The sequence below is a fragment of the Rosa rugosa genome, chromosome 4, assembly GCF_958449725.1.
Source record: "Rosa rugosa chromosome 4, drRosRugo1.1, whole genome shotgun sequence".
Classification (NCBI taxonomy): domain Eukaryota; kingdom Viridiplantae; phylum Streptophyta; class Magnoliopsida; order Rosales; family Rosaceae; genus Rosa; species Rosa rugosa.
Genome location: NC_084823.1, coordinates 37,950,274 through 37,971,292, shown reverse-complemented (window position 1 = coordinate 37,971,292; position 21,019 = coordinate 37,950,274). Strand labels below are relative to the sequence as shown.

General features: G+C 37.8%; 2 protein-coding genes across 3 annotated transcripts; both read right to left on the bottom strand.

Annotated features, from left to right (window-relative positions):
* Nucleotides 1–80: 80 nt before the first annotated feature.
* LOC133742239 (uncharacterized) lies at nucleotides 81–15,167 on the bottom strand. 2 transcript variants are annotated; one of them, XM_062169914.1, is made up of 23 exons: nucleotides 14,976–15,167; nucleotides 13,002–13,996; nucleotides 11,688–11,803; nucleotides 10,846–11,054; nucleotides 10,401–10,520; nucleotides 9,724–9,852; nucleotides 9,498–9,623; nucleotides 8,820–8,875; nucleotides 8,622–8,721; nucleotides 7,992–8,109; nucleotides 7,707–7,916; nucleotides 6,915–7,242; nucleotides 6,187–6,280; nucleotides 5,507–5,615; nucleotides 5,132–5,397; nucleotides 4,878–5,002; nucleotides 4,340–4,574; nucleotides 3,683–3,871; nucleotides 3,316–3,602; nucleotides 2,415–2,622; nucleotides 2,094–2,333; nucleotides 983–1,068; nucleotides 81–605 (listed from the first exon to the last, which is right to left on the bottom strand). In XM_062169914.1, the coding sequence occupies exons 2-23, from the start codon at nucleotides 13,841–13,843 to the stop codon at nucleotides 446–448; spliced, it is 4,353 nt and encodes a 1,450-aa protein (XP_062025898.1). In that variant the 5' UTR covers nucleotides 13,844–13,996; nucleotides 14,976–15,167; the 3' UTR covers nucleotides 81–445. The 2 variants fall into 2 exon arrangements, with proteins under 2 accessions (XP_062025898.1, XP_062025897.1); XM_062169913.1 differs by having other exon boundaries at nucleotides 13,002–13,993.
* A 3,257-nt stretch (nucleotides 15,168–18,424) lies between these two features.
* Nucleotides 18,425–19,689, bottom strand: LOC133744774 (serpin-ZX-like). The gene has a single exon (XM_062172820.1). It carries the CDS (start codon nucleotides 19,544–19,546, stop codon nucleotides 18,425–18,427), a length of 1,122 nt encoding a protein of 373 aa, XP_062028804.1. The 5' UTR covers nucleotides 19,547–19,689.
* Between the last annotated feature and the right edge of the window lie 1,330 nt (nucleotides 19,690–21,019).

Sequence of the window (21,019 nt, the reverse complement as noted above, 5' to 3'; positions counted from 1 at the left end):
ATTGAAAATTAATTTGAGTGCACGCGCGTGCAGGAATGTTAAAATTATGCTCAAGAAAATGAAATACAGATCACAGGGGCTCACCAAAATACTATTATGTTAAGAATAAATAAAATTTTGCATTAGTAACAACTACTGAAAAATGACTTATGAATCTATATCTATTTTCTCTCACTTACCCTAAATTTTTACATCAATCTGCCACTATGATTGCTATGGAGCAAAGCTGCAAACCTATAACTATTGCTTATATACAACTAAAGACTATTTACAAAGAAAAACAAATACGCACTGGTGGAAAGCACAACATGATCATTTACAAAGCAAAAAGAAGACACACCGGTGCAATGCGGCCATACTGCGCCAAAACACAACAGCCTCTCTCGTGACGACAAAAATAACAGAAAAGCCTAAAGTCATTGGCACTTTTATTGCCTTTCCTCTCTTATGTGCCAGCCTCAAGTGCCCAAAAGGCATCTGGATCTGGGCAAAATAAAGAATAATCTTGAATTTCTAGATTCGCTATGTGCCAGTCTACAAAACGGGCTTGTATTAACTTGAACAGCAGAAGAACAGTTGGCAAAAGCCACCATTTATCATCCTCCCTGGAGGAAAGAACAATTAAGAAGAATATAAACATTGACATGTATGAAAGATAGATATCAAATTTACAAAATATATATACTATTAATACTTGAAAGAAAATAGATCAGTTGATTATAAGGAATGCATTTAGTTTCTCTTACGCTCCGTGAATGGAAAAACGAAATCCTTTTTTTTTTTTTCCGCACAACAGATAGTCTAATTTTATAAATAAATAAAAGATCCATATTCAACATGTTACCCATTTAGTCTCATTTTTGGCTTCATAGCACAATGCATGTACCCAAACAAAAACATTAAAATAGGTCACAAGCAGCAAATAGTTCCTTCCAAAGAAAATGATTATCTGAATTCAGATAGAATAGAGTTGACGCCTCACCTCCTAGTGTTCCATGTATTTGACTGGTCAGGTGGCTGGAAAAAGGAAAAGCTATAATGGAAAATGCCACATATGAATGCAACCACCTGAAACGTTGAAACCAATTACACAAGGCAAGAAAATATTACTAGAGCCGAAAATCTATACGTCTTAAGCATCTGAAATCATACTTATATGCATGAAAATGAAAATAAGATGGTTATCTCAAGAGCACATTTTGATCAAAGGGATTTTTAATATAATTGGGCCATGAAGAATTGAATTATTATTTATCTTCTATTAGAGGAAACTGAGGCAACATCTCAAACACAGTTTAGATACTCTACAATACTGACACCAAATTTTTATTTCACAGATGATTTTAAAAGGGTGAGTACTACAATGCAAAAGAATTTAGTATCAGTTCCAGATTATCAGTTTATCACACATCCAGACCTCAGTAAGTACTCTACGGAAGTTTTGTGTCTAAAATCTGTCATTTTAGTATAATTTTCAAGGCAGTGAGAGGACAACAGAACTTCTTGCAGAATGTCCATATAGTATAATAGTTCTTTCAACTTTCATTTTCCCATGAATCTTTTCTTTGATATCTACCAACTAATCATTTAACTTGCAAAGAATATTGACGAACTTACAAACTTTATCATGGTAGCAGATCAAGAACAACTGCTCACAGATTGTTGTTATATGGTATATATTTCTTATTTATTTATAAGAAACAAGATTTTATTGAAAATGAACAAATACCAACCAGTGGACAAGATATCCACTGGAAAAAGCCCCTAAAACACCAACACCAACAGGACACCCCAACTAGAGCAGAACAAAACACTCAATTAACTAACAGCAGCAGACCAGCAGACCATCTAAGTGAAGAGCAAAAATGAACTATTTTTTAAAATTGAAGAAATCAATGCCCATAGAGCTTCCCAAAATCGAATGCTACGCAACAAAATGTCAAATTCATCCCCTCTTAAATTCTCAAACATATGGTGAATATGCATTATTAGCACAAGTGTCACATTTACAACCATAATTTGCTTCGGACTTGCAATAGAAATTTTAAAGGTCAATTCTGCTTTTACCATATTTCATGCTCTGCATAACTTACAATGTTAGATAGGGACGTAGCATTCCACAATGCATATACCCGAGCAAGTGAAGCTCTTCTATTTTCCTTACTGAATAAGGCACTCAATCCGGCAAGGAAGGGAGAAAGTAGAGATAGAGGAAGTATAAGCAAGACAGCAAGAAAAGCCCCAAGAGAAATCCAATAGTATTGAAGCAACATGAGAAGGGTGACAGATAGGTCTGCTAAAAGCATGACACTTATCAGCAGCAGCAGGGTGTCCTGAAGCAATACGGTTGTATTAGATCTTGGACATCAGAATAAACCTATTTAGTCGCATAAATGAATATCTAAATAACGTACCTGACGGCCAATAGGTCTTGTATTGTTCAGTAGAAGAGAAAGTGGAAAGAGGAAATCCTTTTTGTACTCCATAGATCTCAAGGTAGTATGATTTATAAGGCCTCCATTTATTCCTCCAGTTATCCTTCTAATTGATAATGCATGACCTGCAGACAGCCAACTTTGCTGCATTTGCTTTAGACACTTTCTTGCACATGCAGAATTTGACCTGGTGTTGGATCAACATAGGAACACACAAGTCAATAATCAATTATACAAAAGAACACAAAGCTCAGGAATCAATCATTTGTGCATTTTAAGGGTTCTAGGTGCAATTTATTAAGCTCCAAAATGACATTATGCAGTCAGAAGTCTTACACCTAACCTCAATTACAGCAGAAGGGAAATTTTTTTTTTTTTTGTTACTTGCTCCTGACCAATAGTTGAAGTGAATCAAACAAACAACCTTCTGAAAAATTATTATCTGTTCTTACTAGATCGAAAACATTCTTAGTAAACATTAAAGTAAATATATGGCATCATTAGGTCTAACATATTGTAGCTTTAGTTTCTTTTTAAAAGAAGATTCAGTTCTTAGGTTCTTTCATTTTATCCAGTTCCCTTTTGTTGTGGGGCAAGTATTTCTTCCTTTCCAAACCTAATTGCATCATAATGTCCGGTTATTTTCATTTAAATAATCATATTAGAATGTTCTCAGGACAACATCGAACAAATAACTCTGAAAGGTAAAGCAGAGAAGGCCAATTACCATCTTCAGCAGAATTAATCAGTCTGTAAGGCAAAAACTACAATATTGATCTCTTGTCTGTAGCTTGCATTTTGGATTGGTTTTAGAAACTTCATCTTAGAAACTTCATTTTAATTGCCTTTCTGAAGAAATGTAGTACAACAATTTAGTTACCTTGGCAGCTCATTATCACTTCTATCCCACGTATTCAACTGGTGCACACTTTGAAGAGGATAATCTCCAACTACTACCAATATCCCCAGCTGATAATAACCAGAAGCTGTTGCTTGAAACCATAAAAGCTCAATTTTAACCCCATGGAACTCAAGTTGAGGGTTTGCGTGGCTATTTATCCAATTAATAACAGGAATTAGGTGAGTACGAATAGATCCATGCCTCACCATCCTCAACTGAGCATTCAAACCAGCCACCAAATGATTCCAAACAGTTTCTGGGACATGCTGTGAACAGTATGACATAATTTACAAATGATTATAAATACCTTAAATATTGAATATTAAGATTAAAGTACCATGAATACCTGGCCAAGGAGATTGGTCAACAATGAATCACTGTGAAGATTATAAGGTGACATATAGCTTCCATCACCACCAAAGATTATGCACATGGGGAACCTCTTCTGGATGATTGATACCAATTCCAGACGCTTCTCATCACCACCAAGGAAAAAATCAATATATGCTACCATCAAGTCTGGCGTAGCTCCAACCTGCATCAATTTCAATCATGAAGATGAACATACAAGAACCAATTTTAAACCATCAGTAACAGAAAATTGAGCATAAAATTACTGTCTGATATAGAGTAATGTTGACTTCCAGTAAAGGTTACTCTCTGTGTAGGAATTATCTGTAGTACTAGCTATGAGAAATGGTGAGCAAAATTTGCATCTGAAGGCTGAAGGGAAGAATTACGAAACCTCGAGCCCTCTTACATCAGAAAGCTGGACCAAGTTCAAAATAACTGTTTAAAGAATTTTGGACAGTTGAAAATTTTATGATATTATGCATTTATGCTGAAATGAGCATCAGACTGAAACTATTGCAAATTTCATCAGTGACAAGCAGTAGGAACCTCAGAAACCTACCAAATACGAATATAAATATTTGAAAAGAGTAATAACCGTAACTACAAAATTGAACACTGGGAAGGATAAGTAAAAACAAAAGATTAAAACCTTCATCCCTTTGTACAAGGCTCGAGATCTGCAAGAGCGGAGACACGAATGGTCATATTCAGACTTTACATATTCCTGAAGGCGATGAATTTTATTTCTTTGCCGCCACTGTTTCCAGGACCAGGAACAAGGATATGCGAGAATTGAAAGTATACTATGAACAGACCCTTCCCACCAGTCATAAGCAGCCACAGAATTGATCTCATCAATGAATCTGTTAAATGCATCTTCATACCTGTAGCACAGAAAAAGGTTGCAACATAAAATCCTATTACAACATACGACAGAGCAAGTGGATGCTACCCTAAAGTGGTGCTTTTAATTAGTGTGTTCTTTTCAAAAGCAAACGAACCCTGGAAGAATAAATTTTCAATTCGATAATGAAACCAATAAGTTTGCTTGCATTCAAGTGCATTGATCATAATGGTAGATAGGGTTTAGGGTTTTGGGTATTCCAGTGCCAGAATTAATAATTCAAAGTATCGCTCATAGATTAGTATCCAATTGTACTAGCTTCTAGGTTCAGTCATTTTCTTACACAATTTCAATGATTGCATCTGGAGGAGAATAAGGAAGATGCCAAGGTTCTCTGAATGTATTAGGACCCATGAAGTACATGCGATGAACATGGCTTTGAGTTTCTTCAACTCGGGTTCCTCGCACCTACGGTATCATATTTTAAGAAAGAAAACGGGAGAAGAGTGCAGGAAATTGGGTCATAAATTCAGCAAGTCAAATCACAGCTGCTAAACCATAAAATGGAAATAAAGTAATTGGTTGCATGAAGAGTACCTCAGATAAGGAAAGAAGAGAGGGAAAACGATGACGATTATGGTCTTCAACTGAACCAGCTCTATCGTGAGAGCATGATCCAACAAGTTTAATTCTCAAAGTACTTAATAACAGACCCAGAAGCACCAAAATGCATGACAATAAAATTGCAAAAGGCCAGGGCCCCCCAAAGGTATACAAAAGCTCCTCAAGAGGAGTATAGCATTTTGGCATCCTATATTTGTCAGATATGCATTTGTAAGGACACGATGGACGAGTCACCCCGCCTGCAGCAAGGGTGCATCTTTTTGTGAGATGAATGCCCAGTAGCAAAAATTTTAAGGGAACCAAAGAGAGACTCAATTAAGAAATAAAAAATCACACTCATCAAAGTACCTCGAACATAAATGAATTCAGCACGTCGTGGAAGAAGGTCAACAGAACAAGGAATACAAAGATGAGCATCAGAGCCCTCAACATTTTTATATGTGCCAACAGGGCATTCCTGTAAAAAAGAAAAGAAAAAAATAATAATAAAAAGGAATGCTTTTTCCTTCAAAAGTACAATTCACAATGCCCAAACAGAAAAATAATTCCAGCATACAATAGGAGCCAGTACTCAATTCATGATTCAAAAGTGACTTAAAGTACAGTTTCTTTTTCAAAATCTTTGCTTTACATGACATTATGATTCCTCTGCCATAACCCTACAAGCAAGTATATTCATTACATACCTGATAAAGATAATATGCAAATTGGAGTTCCATCTTTTACTGAACCAATAAAATTTGTTATCTAAATATAAAAAAAGGCTTCAACTGTTTACAAAGACTCTAGAGTTAAGGGTCCATGGCGGCTTCCACTGTACCTTGTAGAAAGTTTCTCAATATCTCAAGCTATTAACATTTGGACAGAGAAGTGTTTTATATTTTATCACTACTCACATCTCCCAGTCTAACAAGTACCCTGATTTGATTACTCTTGGAAGGTGACATCATGATAAATTTGTAGGATACCATTTCTCCAACAATAAAATAAATAAATACAAGCAAGACAAGTAACAAGATGAAATTTACCTTGCAGAAGGTGCCATAAAGGCCCTTAGGGCATTTCTTCCCGGTGATAGTTCCATCATATCCATGACTACCTCCATCATCTCCATTACCTCCACTAATACATATCAGAAAGCAAGTAATAGGCTGTTACTGCACGAAATATCTTATGTAATAGTCTTACTATTATTAGTTGTCAAGAAAGTAATGAAAGTAACAGTCTATACATAAAAAAGTCTAAATATAACAAATATTCACAAAATTTTAGTAACATTGCTTATAAGAAGTGAGGCCAAACAAACATTACTGGCTTTTTGGCATCACTTGATAAGTAGTGATAACTAATCTGAAGATGGAACGATGGAAATATCACAGACTACTATAACCACCTCAAGATATCTAGGGTATGGTATTTGCTCAACTAGAAAAATCATTAGTTGCTTATACAACATCCAAAATAATGTGGTTTCAAATCTTGATATTTATTAGTCAATTCTGGGATGAGATGATAGACAAGATGACCATTCCATGGCATCTGGCATATAAAATCATCAGAGCAGTAGGCTGAGGAAGTGAAACAGTATCAAGGAAAAGTTTTGAAAATGTTGGAATAAAAGCCTGAAACACCATGCTTATGGTGTTCATTACACGTGAATCATCCAACACGGATATTAAATACTCAAAGATATGGTAGATAGCAGCAGCAACTGCACTAATGTGCAATTTCATTTAGCAATGACACCAAATTATACCTTCTGTTAATGGAGCCACTTATACTCGCAAATGGAGTATATTCATCCCTGAATTCTATCTTGGACCAATGAAAATGAACTCTTCCACCCCCACCCCCACCCCCACCTCGTGGACCACCTTTGCCTCCCACTACAGATAACGATGAATTCTGTGCAAGTAACCTCAGCTCCTGAAGGAAAAGAAGGATTGTCCCACCTGAACCTCCACCAAGCCCGCCAATTATAGAACCATTACTGTTTCTAGCTGCCTTATCAAAGCTTTGACCATCAGCACTCAAAGATCCATAGACATCAAGCCTTAAGAGTGGCCACTGGATGGATCCCATCACTAGCAAGCAATAAATGTGAATCATAAGTATATTCCAGGTATAATGTCAAATAATCCTATATAGTAAGCACATAAACAAACCAAATTTTCTTTTGTTGTGAAAACATACTTGTGTGTTTGGGTGGGTGTTGTTGTGGGGGGGGGGGGGGGGGGGGGGGGTCGGGTGGTTGTGGGGTCGTAAGGGCGTTGGAATTGCTCAATATCAAATACTAGTTTACCACCATTTCTAAAAACTTAAGTCATTAGGATGTGGGCCAACAATTATTTTATATCTAACACTCCCTTTCACATGGTCGGCCTCTTAACAACTAGAGACCAAAATGTGGAATTAACTTATGTTGGTAGGTTGCAAGGATTTTTACAAGATGCGAGTCTCATTCAATTGGGAAGCTTGCAAGTGTACAACTAACCACAAAAACTTAAACAGTGAGGATATGGCCAGCAGTTCATTCAAATTTACTTACCGATCATTCCCCCTCCTACCACATTTCCATATGACTGATTGGCACCCTCAGCTCCACTCCCTAATTCACACGGGAAATTAGCATCACCGTATTCATTACCGCCATTGCTCACCCTCCCATTATAATAACCCGAGCCCCCTCTTCCCCCATGTCCAGCACCACTACCAGCTCCATTTAAATAGTTTCCCTTTCCAATACCTTTACTGCAACCTGAAAATCAGATGAATCAAACGTAATCAGATGCTTTAAAACTTTGAAACTTCTTTCAAGAATAACCTCATTTACCTAGTTCAGATGCACTGATCCGGCCATCAGTAGCAATAATAATAGTCCTAGCCCTGTGGATGTGAACAACACTTCCCTTGACAACGCCATGAACAAGAAGATCCTCTACGCGACAAATCTGTAAAGTGCCAAAGGAAAATATATGTCAACAGAAATATCTGTTAACCCAACCCACAAATTGATACTTCTCTGAGTAACCCATCAGGAAAGAGTTGATTCAACTAAAGGTTAAAGACAGAAAAGTAACCTGATGATTTTGATTTTGATTTGTCTATATGAACGAAATGAATGTTCGCATCATGCTGAAGCAATGATCTTCATTATGGTATTGTAAGACTTAAACTATGCTGAATTGAATGTCTGATTTCTAAGAAACGAGCTATGATAAAGAATTTTCCACTTGAATAATGTAATATGCTAATTAAGTTTGACACAGGGAAGGTGCCATGAGTAGAAACAAAGTTTCACCCAATTAAATGGACTAGAAATATAGAAATTTTACATATATAAAGGTATCCTACCTTACATACTAACCATAAATCAAGCATGATAAAATTATTGTGAAGCAGATACTCATTTTGAAAGTACATCAATCAACTTCATTAGTTTCTAATAAATTCCAGTTCTTACTTGAAGTGAAAAGGAGAGTGTATAATTGACATGGCAATCATCTGGTGGGGTAATCAAATCCAACGGGCATGTCTCACTCTCGCATAGGGATTTTGTTACCCTACAAAAGTTGAACCAACAAAAACCTTCAGCAAACTTCTCTGGCTGATAAATAAGAAAACATAATCACAGAGCAAAAGCCCTAAACTTAATACTCACACTTTTCGGCTTGCATCATCATCCATTGGAGCCTGAAGTAAAGAACCAGCACCAACCTGTTTTAAGAAGTATGAAATGTTGTAAAGAGGTTTTGTCCAAATGGAATATTAGAATTGCACTACCATAAAAAGGAAAGGCGGACAAAGTAATAACAGATTATATATGGAAGTAGGATTAGGTAAGTTTTGATCAGGAATATATACAGAAGCTGATGCACCAGAGGGAAAGACACAAACTTAATGATGCTCACATTCTGATAGTGCGTAAATAAAAACATCCCAATGATTCTAAATGGGGATAAATGTCAACCAAAGAAAAAGGTTGATTGTTGGCACATTTAAGAAATCTATGCCATAGGTCACCAAATATCACACTGTTGAGTTGTATAGAAATTAAAACCCACTAGTGAATTAGGAGAGGTAGTCTTTTTGTTATAAAAAAAAAATAAAAAATAAAAAAAACATTCAATCTGATTAGAATACATCAATACAAAGAAGATATGGTGTATCAATATTAAAGTTTTTTAAATCTCTGAGCTGATCCTAATTTGAGCTGTTCATTTTTTTTTTTTTTTTTGAATATCAGCATGCCACTGCAGTTAGAATGGGAAAGTCAGAGCACAACAGAAGTACTGAGAGAATTCAATTAATATAACATCAAATGTATAAACCGACTTACAGTTATGTTATAAAAGAGAGACAAAGAAAGACGCTGGGCTTTTATTGTATCACCATGATCAGTCAACTTCAGTAGTCCTTGACCATAAACACCCAAGTTTTTATTTGAACTAATGACAGACTTATGCTGCAAAAGACAAAGCACCAATTCAGCTTTTCAATTCAAGGACAGGATAAAGATTTCAATTCCTAAAACATAAATATGGATGAAGTTCAGACAATCATACCCTCATTTCAATGAGATTCCTAACTTCAAGAACTGAAGAAGTAACAATGGTATTTCCACCGCCATTTATTTCAATTCTGGAGTTCCACATGAGTAACATCTTGACAGCAACTCTAAATGCACCAAAAACCTTCATTTATATTAAGGTATTTTCTTAGACTCTTAACAGAAAAACAAAAGAGTTCATAGAGCTTTATGACTTCATATAGATTTTATACTTGGAACTACATGCATAACTCGCAGCACCATAATACCAATTTATTTTGTAAGCTCTGATAAATTAGAACCCAAAAAAAGCAACAAAAAGTACCAAAGGATCGAATGCTAAAATACACCTCTTAGATTTAGAAGTGAAACTGAGAAAGGCAAAACTCAGCCCAAATAGTTCATGAGCAGAAATGAAGTCATGAGTAAGCACAACAAGAAGATGCTCATAATTGCTGAATAACTCAGAGAAAGTATGTATAAATTATTTGCTAAATAAACAACCCAAAGTGTGGGAAAGCTGGTTCCTTCCTTGAGCATGGTGTCCCCTTAGGGGTTATATAGCTTTTGATATTCTTGGTTAGGTACAATTTTGGTCTGAAATTATTCAAATTCTTAATCAACTTTCCTCACTCTCTTTCTGTGCTCATCCTGATGGATACATTGCGCACCTGGCGATTTAAAACTTTTTACCTTTATGATGGAATCACTCATCAGAAGCTCTTCAGCAACAAGTTCAAATTCGGAAACTGGAAACTCAGACAGTCCAAAGATGATGCTGCCTCCACGGTATAAACTAACTTGGCCTCTCACCTTCACAACCAAACAAGAGATATTACAACTTACATTTTGTATATTTTCTGGTTGCCAGGCATACAAGATGAAGGACTTAGCATTTAGTAAGAAAATTATTAAGATAAGCATGTAACAGTGGCTTATTTGTGGGATGATAAACAGATGCCAAAATGAAGTAGATGGACATCCCACAATCAAATATTATGAAGCCACATCTCATGCATGATAAAATTTGCAACTATTATAGTTGCAAAAAAAAACAAAAACAAAAAAACAAAAAGTGTACATAATAATCAACTCATGGAAAACAAAAAATCACTTGAGTACACTAAAAGTTGGCAACCTGAACTCTGGTCCACAGCAGTGGAACCAACACTTTTGCGCTATTCTCCACAAAAACATGTGACCATAATGGGCTGGTAGAAAAATCAAGCAATGGGGTTTCAGTTTCTGTTGTGATATTGTCATTTCCAACTCTTAAACTAAGCAGATCTGCATTAAAGTATGTGCCAGCTGCTCCAGAATTCCCAGGACAGCCAATACTTAAACCACCTGAAATAATAAAAATAAAGATAAAGTTGAAAGCTCCAATTTCCATGAAAATAGATCTACACAAGTAAAGGCATATCAAGTAAGAAGAAATAATTTCCAACAAAATTATAGTCTAGGACTGGAAAATGTAAACATCTTTTTATTGATAAGTTGAGAATATAAGCCTAAACATGTAGTTATGAGTCTCTAAACTTGGTTTTCAAACACTAGGGAGTTACTAGTAGATCCCCCACCCCCTCTAATTGTTCTTCTTCCCTTCTCTACTTCTTTTTTTTGTTAAAGATTTGATGCATCAAGGTTAATCTATCTACTTACAGTTGGATGGTTTTCAAATGTGTGATACTGCCTACCAGTTAACAGATGCAATTTTTTTTTTTTTAATAAGAAACTAGAACTTATTGAAAATAAAAAAGGAAGAGTACAAGCAGTGAACAAGTCCACTAAAAAACAGAGCTAGCCTAGAACAGCTAGGCTTCTACTTCCAGAAAAATAGAACTAAAGAATTAGCTTGACCCATTTGTAAAACTTTTCTGTGAGCAACCATTATTCAGATTTATAAAGTTTAAGAGTAAATAAGAACCAAATATTTGAAATTCAAAGTTTTACTGCTTCTAAAACTAGATCAGTACGAACCATGGACAGTGACTTTTACATCTTCTTGTATGCTGTAACAATCAAGTGATACTCTTCCACCACCACCTCCACCCCATCCTCTTCCACCAGCAGCACTTATTGTACCATATCCCTTCCTATGTGACGGTACAACATGCAAACAATTGAAGATACTCAGAGGAATTCTTTTAGTAAGTAATGCAGTCCAAGTAATTAAATGCATTAAATAAAGATTAGGTAACTCATCAGAACCTTCCTCAAGAAAAATATTGCAAAATACCTAACATAAAGCAGAAGGTCCTTAAGTGGCAAGAATAACAGCGGATCATAGATTTTGACAATAATATAAGTAGAAGTGAATACAAGCAGCTGTAGTATAAGCCCCTAGGCCTTGATTAGTATTATTAGACGAGATGCTAGGCCTATAGCCCTAGCTGCCCTCTTTAGATCATTAAAGCGGACTCCTTGTCCGCCTCCCTGTATCTCAATTTTTGCTTTTTTAATAAAAAGCTGTTTCTTCTCTAGAAAAATACAAGAAGCAATTTGTTCTGTGTTGATGCATCTCTATGTGAATGTCAAATGGCCAATAGATAATATAACAACAGATAGATATCAACATTTTAATTTGGAACCCATCTACTACAATGTTAATGTCATCGTGTTGAGTAAAGTAGACTCACTCTGTTACACTAAATTGAAATGATGTACTTTAGTAACTAGACTAATGTACTATAAGCTATATAGGTTTAGCTTCTAATCTCGAGTTCTTTATCTTTCTTATCTACAACATAAACATGGCCCCACATACAGGCCATTGGACACTTTCTCCTACACTTTTCCCTCTTACACACCATTTCTTTACTCTCTTATATTTTAATTCTCACAATACCTATTGATGTATTCACTTCATATGCAGAAACTTCTATACTTTCCAAATCCCACTCCTCCAACAATACATTAAATTTTTTATCTAGCAAATAAAGTTCGAAACTTTATGTTTCCTATTCCCTGTTTTTACTATCCCATGGCAAATTTTTAATATGGTTTACAACATAAACTACATCAATTGAAGTCCAGTTTTTATTAGAATCAAGAAAATTCTTGAGTTCAATAGGACACATGGATGCCCTTTACTTCTAAATTTATGCCACCAAATCAAAAGATTTCTTCGATTTGGTAAAGTTCTATATAAAAATGAGAATTGGTGTCTGTCCAACCATTATATATTCTAAGTTTCTAACAGTCCCCAACAGAGCTAGTTGCTCGGAGAAGCCTTCAGGAGAAAACAAAATTAAATAGTAAAGCATTATATCAAATGGAACAGTATATACTCACAACTTAACAGCATGTATAAAAATACTTCCACCAGATCCTCCTCCACCAGTTGTTCCGCCGTCCCCTCCTTCTGCAGTTACAGATCCATTGAGATATAACATATCCTTCACTTGAAGCTTGACACGTCCTCCACCATTTCCTCCAAATGGAATTTTAGTAGATGTGCCTCCACCCTTGCTCCCATAACTCCATGGCTCGGACAATTTTGACCAAGTATAAACATCACCACCCCAAAAGCTCGTCTGATTATTTTTCAAGCAAGAAGCACCTCGGCCACCATGCCCTCCACCACCTCCATCATAGCCCACTGGAGTTCCACTAGTTTGAGAAGGCGGTAGTCCACCCAAAGATGTTGTATTTATAGAAGAATTATACCCCATAGTCAGATTGGCAGCCGCAAAAACCACAGAACCAGCAACTATAGCCGCATATTGACCAATTTTAACATTTCCAGACATGTTGAATGTAATCATGCAGCCTCTAATCGGACAAATAATTGATACATGAGGGAGTATCTCCAGGTTTCCAGTACCACGTATGTGAAGATCAGAATTCAAAGAGAAGTTTGAGTTTAACAAGCATGTGGTATTGAATGATCCAACACCTTCCAGGTCCTCACAAGATACTGGTTCATTTAATGGAGATGATAACATTGTTACCACATAAGTCGAGGTGCTGCTTTCAAAGCCATCACTTATATGTGACCCCAAACCTTTCATCCACTCTTCTGACATGGTGCCTGTACTTCTGTACTGCCCTGAAGTAAGGGACAGGGAAAAAATGCAAACATGCCCCACCAGAATACAAAACCAAGTGTACCATTTCAATTGTGACGGAGACATTACCACTCAGAGAGACAGATTATTAACATTTCTCTCATACGCATATGAATTGAACATTAAGTCTAGCTTAGTCTCAGAAGGCAGTAAAAGTCACATACTTCTCAGTACAATATCAAGTTCAGTAGACCATCCTCAGGAACTTTGCAGCTTCTACTGTCCAGTTACATTAAAATTGTCATGCAACAGCACAATTAAGTTACAGATGATATTAAAACCATAAACAGAAAAAGAAAAAACATGTGAGATTTATAAAAGCTGCAGATACTTATGGGAGATTAGGATATAGATATTAGAAGCCTAATGTCTAAAGGATTTGCAGCACTCCTATAGGATAAAAGTTTAGGAACTGATATCACACAAACTATCAAGGTTTCCCCATCCCTTTGTTTTACTAATGACCCTTATTCCCCTCGAAACAAACTTTTAGAATGTCCATAAATACAATACATTAATAACAGATGTGAAGTGTTCCAATAAAACCAGTGATTACTCTTTTCATATCTCTAAGTAATCCTACTATTCCAAGTTTCCAACATCCTGGGAAGTACACAATACAAAAAACAAAATAGTTACAAAAAAAATAATATTAATAATAAAAAGACTCCGACTTTTGATTAGATTTTATAAATGCTTTGCATGAAGTATACTGAATACGGAATCTTGGCTCTTCTCCTTGTCTTGCCTATCCTTGACTTAAAATCTACTTTTCACTTCTTTCATTGGGTTTTAGCAACAATACCTAAAACACATTATAGGATTTCTAACTAAGCATTTGGATCAAAACTAAACATTTCTTATTATATATATATATATCTCCACCAAATTGATGCCCTTCCCGAAATCCACATAAAGTTTCGTACTTTTAACTACACATTCTTAGTGAAATCATACAATGTGATACTACCGCATCCCATAAGAATCAAACAAAAGCAAGCAAATATAACCTCTCATTGCCCAAAGCATAATTCTTGAAATCAAACGAAGAACAGTAGCAAAGAATCAAACTTGGCAATCAAAAATGAAGCAACAACACAATTCCATCAACCAAAAACAGGAACAGAATTTCCAGTCGAAAAATCCAATTCCAAATTCAACACCAACTTCTAGAGCCAAGAGCTTGAGAAAAGCTTACCGCTTTGGCCTGGAAGCGAAAGGAGAGAGAGCAGAGGCAGAGATAAGAATGGCATAGAGTGAAAAAAGGAAGCTTCGCTTTTGTTCGGTGTCAGAAAATGGTTTGTGCCTTTGTTGCTCCTTGCTTTTTTAGTCTTTGCTGGCTTTTCCTTTTTCACTTGTTTGTTTCTTTTTGAATTTATGAGAGAGAGAGAGAGAGAGAGAGAGAGAGAGTCTGGGTCTAAACGAGTCCAAGGAGTCCACGAGTCAAGTGACGTTTTAGGATGAACGCAATGAAGAAAGACTCTTCAAGCTACGTTTCCCTTTGTATTAGCTGTACTGTGTGTGACAGACTGACAGGTAACGGACGAGGAGCTCCCAATAATCTTTTTTTTTTTTCTTTCTCTAGATAAAATTTCAATATTAAAATTCCTTTTTTTTTGTACTATGTCAATCTCATTTTTTGACAAGACAAGATTATCTTATTTGATATATTTAAACAAAAGTATCTTTAAAAAGATGACCAAAAATTAGGCTCGCTGTATCCTTCAAGAGGTTCATCTGTTCGTATATAGGTAAAAAAAAATCCATGAAGCCCATTGTTTGGTTGTCATGTTTGTAGGTAGAACTTAGAAAGTCCTAGAAATTCCAAATTAAGGGATATGGTGACACCGTAATGTGGTTTTGTGAAAAAGATGATTCGTTGGTTCAACAATTTTATATAACATGGCATGTGTAACCTCTTCAACAATCACTTTACAATTCACATATATGAAGAAGACATTTTTGTGTTTAGCGTGAACATTCTTAGCAGGTCACTTTCAAGTTAATTAACCTGAAATGATCGCTCAATTATTCTAAACTCAAACCCACTAAATTTAATTAGGTCATGTTCAAGTCATATAATATACCATCTTTGTTGGCAATAATTTCATTGTCATAAACTTTTGATATGACATCTTGTTTTGGTGGAATGCAACCCGTAAATCCGTAATGTACGAGGTTTCCAATTTCACAATTTTGAAGATTTAATTAGAGACTATCATTGTTCGAGAGGTATCCATCCTTCTTTTCGCTCCGAGATAACAAGAGACAGAAACTAGGGTATGGGAAACACGAAGAATTTACCGGTGCTTGTTCGGCGGCGCCCTCGCGTAGACCATGGCTCCCAGCCTCATCGACGAGTGGCAGGTGTTGCCGGATGGGTTCGTGGGGTCTCGGGGCTCCAGCTTTCCCGTTTTCTTCATTAATATGGGCTGTGTACAATGTTTCTCTCCTCTCAGGCTGCAGCGCAGGTGTGGATGATGGGCGACTGGCAATCAGCAGCGACCGCAAGCATGGAGTAGGTGGCCAAAAGTCAGATCATGGCAACGACATGCCATGGATCGTATGGCGTTGGTTACTTCTATAAGATGCGTCAATAGTCGGAGTTTTCAATGGTGGTTTCGTGCTCTCAATCTGATGGACACAGACGGGTGGCAGGGCATGGTAAGTTCCTTATTGGTTCTCGGTTTGGGTCCGCGGATTTGGTCTGGATCCCGCCGACAACAGGCAGGTGGTTTGGTGTGGGTTGTGTTTCTTCGGCGAGGCGAGTTCGAAGGGATTGATTTGTGGTGGTGTTCTGCCAGCGGGGCACCTAGGAAGAGGGAAGAGGATCATGGCGGCTGGTTTTTATTTTCATTTAAAGTACGTAGTGTTTTTGGTTAGGTTATTCTGGTCTTTAGCATGTCCCTACTCTTTTGAGGTAGGGTTGGGTCAAATTGAGGTGTCATGGATGTGGTGTCTTTCCTGGGGACGAATTGGTTTATATTCGATGTTATCTTATGGTCAATGTGCTGATGAGCGATCCTTGCACATGATGTGATATTTTTGGGACACGGTGTGGAAGAAGGCGTTGGTTTTTCTAGCAGTTGTCTATGAGGTGGTATCGAGATTCTCGTAAATTTTTGTATTCCGAGAGACTGGGCGATATAGGTGGTTAGGGGTTGGGCCCTCTCGGCTCATGGAGGTCATTCATGATGATGGACCCGTAACTGGTTTAGGCTTTAGGGAGAAGAGTGAGGTGTTTCATATCCACCACCGATCATTCCTGTGTTATACACATTTTCAATAAAGGTTTCTTATAAAAAAATTTAAAAAAAATGAGAGACTATCATTATTCTACTATAAATTAGATTTTTTTTTTTTTTTTTTTTAAGAATATCATGTCGATATATTAATACTCCGGCCAGAAAGGACCATTACATATCCTCCCTCTACCATCTCTGGGTAGATAAATAGTTTGTGGTAAACCACAGCGATACATAGATTAGGTCCGATCATTTGACGGTACCCATGCTCACTTATTTAAGCAAGCCTATACACTATGAAAAAACATAGGAAATAAGCAAGTTTAAGGTAAAAACTCATAGTTGCCCTAAAACAATAGGAAATTAATTAGAAAGCAAAAAACTAACTAAATAGAATAGCCTACAAGGGCAGCCCATAGAAAAGCCACAACCCAAGCCCAGCAGGTGGATCAGCACCGGCCCGACCAAAATTTTCCCCTCCTCCACGTTCTTGTAGCACGTACAACAGGCCTCCCTGCCTTCGGTCTAGCCTGCCACGACGCCTATGTTGCCTGCATCAACGCCGCCACGAACATCAACGCCACGACCAATCGACCAAGTTCCATCTCTGTACATCCCACCGCCGCGCATCGAAGGCTCCAAATCAGGACCTCGCTACCTCAACAAACATGTCGGGCGGCAGCAAACTTTTCAGACCATCGGAGCCATAGCCTCAAGACATTCCCGTCCGGCCGCACTCTCCACACCGCGACGAAGCCAGACGCTTGCCACGGGCGGGAGCCGTCGGACGAGCGACGAGATGGAAACTGGAAAATTCTAGTTTTGGTTAGGGTTGGAGGCAGACCTGATGACATATTCTATAAATTAGATATTAGTTCAAGCTGTGACTTATTTATGTTATTACTTATTACTTATTAGTGTAAAGTGTAAACCTATGTACTAAATATGTTAATTACCAGTCATAGAACCAAAGTTGTAAGAAAATCAAGTGAATCCGCGCATACAAAAATGAGGATGCATGGCGCAAAATTCCGGCCACAGGAAAAGCCATGAACACCCAACTTCGACACATATGAGACCACGATCTACAAGACCAGGACTTTAGTCTTTAGTAGTAATGATCGATGAGTCATGAGTGCACCAAAGTAAAGACAGCATCTAGCCAGTGTAAATGAAAGAGGATAGCCTCAGAGTCCATGACCATGAATCCAAACACGCTTGTAATACATGAACTCAAGGACTGAGGCATATATAATTTCTGTAATCCGAGCGTCCTAATTACATTGAAAATAATAAAACCTTTCACAAAGCTACACATGCAAAGAAAAGCAAAAGCAGTGGCCTAATAAAACTAAGAAACCCAAATATTACAGGCCTATTTTCTTCCTCCATACAGAAATAATCAGCCCTCAAGTAGTGGATTGAGCACATAACTAATGAACAGAACTGTTTCCGTTACTTCTTCTCTAATCATGAACATGAATGGGTGATCAGCCACAAAGTCTATCACTTTAGGTTTAGGAGGACGAGGTGAAGCTGCATACACCATTATCCCGCAAGTAACAGCTGCAGCTTCGGTGCCTTCCTCATTAACTTCAATGACGGCTTTCTGATAGATGCTGGGAATAAATAGTGGCTCACCCACGCGTGATTTCACCTCCTCTGTCAAACCTCCCAGAAGTCCCAACTCCTTAAGAACACGGGAAGCTTCAAAGTCAAAAGAAAACTTGAACTTTGGAATTCTGAACTCACCCACCCTTTCTTTTGAATATGGAATGTGGCTTCTTAAGCCACACTCAGAACTAAGTCTCTCGACCATAGCTGGCAGACCATCTTTTGCATCCGGAAGAAACAAGCACATGGAATACACCCGCTTGTCTTTTCCTGTTCGGTACAGAAGTTTTAAGACTTTGAATCCATCAAATTCACTTATGTACTGCCACTTCCTGCAGCTGGTCATGAAGGGCACTGCCTTAACTGGGTTCCCATTGAGAAGGTGGAAGTCATACTTTTTCGTCAATGATGCATCAAACTTTTTGGCCCAATCTCCTTTGAAGTACAATGCATTTGCAAATAGGAGCCTCGTTAGGCTGTTTACTGAGCCCCGAGAAAGAACAGCTTTGATGAGGCCGTTAGTCTCCTCTTCCACCCATGAATTAACTCTAGTTCTCACTTCCTCATATTCGGTTTCGAAATCCACTCGGTGCAGAGCCGAGTTGTAGGCACTGCCCACTGCCTGTTCCAGAGAAGGCTCTAGATGGACTGACTCGTCCACCCAGAGGCCATTGGCACATGACAGGCGGGGCCCACCTTTTTGGGACCCATCTACAAACACCCGAGCCGCGAGCTCGAGCGCCAACGCACGGTCGTCAAAGGTGGAATTGGTTTTACAGTTGAGAAGAGAGAGCACTACTTGCATGGAAAGCGGCGTGCACACTAGGTTTGAGTCCTTGGCTTCGTTCAGAAGCAGCTTCTTTGTGATTCCGAGTGCGATGTTTGTTTTCTTTCTCCTGTATTCTACCATAGGCTTATTAATCACTATTTCCTCTTCATCAGAGGAAGAACCAATTCCATGGTGGGCAGGAGAGGTGCATAGAGTTTTGGTGAAGCAGGTTGTTATTGGCGTCTGAATGTTATTTCTGCTGGGACTTAGAGAGGCGAAGCAAAGAGGAGGAAAGCGATGTACCTATGAAATGGAACGAACTTTACTCTGCATACTAGCATAGCGTCAGTGCCTCACGCGCTATCTTTCACTGACTCCTATCCTCACAACCACACCTCCTTCGTGCTAATTGTTCTTACCAATATAATGGTGATGCATCCACTGAAGCCAACACTACTACCCCCATGAGTATGGATAAATCCCCAGCAACTACTACTGTTGCTAACATGGAGATCAACATCTCACCTGAGCCCTCTACTATCATGGTTTCGAGTGCAGCAAACTCACCTGAGCCCAATTCTTCTACTGCTAGCATGGAGACCAATCTCTCACTTGAGCCATCCACTGTTGAAAATCCAAGTCCAGCTAGTTCAACTCCCATCACAGGTCATGGTCCCTGGATGCTTATGTCGTATAAGAACAGGAAAACCAACCCAGCTAAATCCCCTGCCAATCTTGTCTCAACTAAATCTGGTTCTAGATTTTCTCTTCTGCAAACTTTCGATGCTGATGGGGATGATGCCATGAATGAAAAACCACCAACATCCATTGACCATCTTCCCAAGCTTAACAGCTCTTCTGAACCAAAAATTGTTAAGGTTTGGAAGAAAGTTCAGGAAAAACTAACCAATTCTGTGGATGTTGGTGCTACTGTGAAGTCCACAACTATTGATGCCAACTCTACCAATACTTCTACAGTGGCTCTTCATGATATTACCAATGGCAAGGCTCATGTTAAAACTACTAAATCTGCTGCTTCTACTTCCAAACCTGCTGCTAGAAAGTCGTCTCTGATGAAGCATGATCCGGCTAGGAAGATTGCTTTTCCAAGTTTGACTACTTTAATCAATGGTGTTCAAGCTTCTCCTATTCATAATAATACTTCTGCCTTGTTTGGACATTGTCCACCTGTAATTTTGAAGAATGACAGCAACAACACATCACAGGACACAAAAACTCATCAAGGTGAAAATTCCCACAGTGGCCAGGTTTGTTCTGACCCTGTTATTGATAATATAATGCATGATAATGATTCATATGTTGATATCAATAATCACAGCCTACCCTCTAATGTGGAGGGTATGGCTGATTCTTAATTTTGGGATTTCCACCCTCTCTGCTACTCAGTTCAATGATTAAAGCTTTATTTTGGAACTCTAGAGGTGCTGGTAGTGAGAGATTCAGATCTGCAATTGTAGATCTTGTTAAATTAAATAATGTTGACATTCTTGCCATATGTGAACCTAGAGTACAATTTACTAAAGCTAAGGATACTCTCCTTACTCTTGGTTTTACTGGTCATCGAATTGTTGCGGCAACTGGTTTCTCCGGAGG

Coding starts and splice junctions, on each gene's coding strand:
- LOC133744774 (XM_062172820.1), bottom strand. CDS start 19,546: ATGGTAGAATACAGGAGAAAGAAAACAAACATCGCACTCGGAATCACA.
- LOC133742239 (XM_062169914.1), bottom strand. CDS start 13,843: ATGTCTCCGTCACAATTGAAATGGTACACTTGGTTTTGTATTCTGGTG. Junction 8,722..8,819: donor GATGATGCAAGCCGAAAAGT/GTGAGTATTAAG, acceptor CAACTTTTGTAG/GGTAACAAAATCCCTATGCG. Junction 2,623..3,315: donor AGTGATAATGAGCTGCCAAG/GTAACTAAATTG, acceptor ATCCAACACCAG/GTCAAATTCTGCATGTGCAA.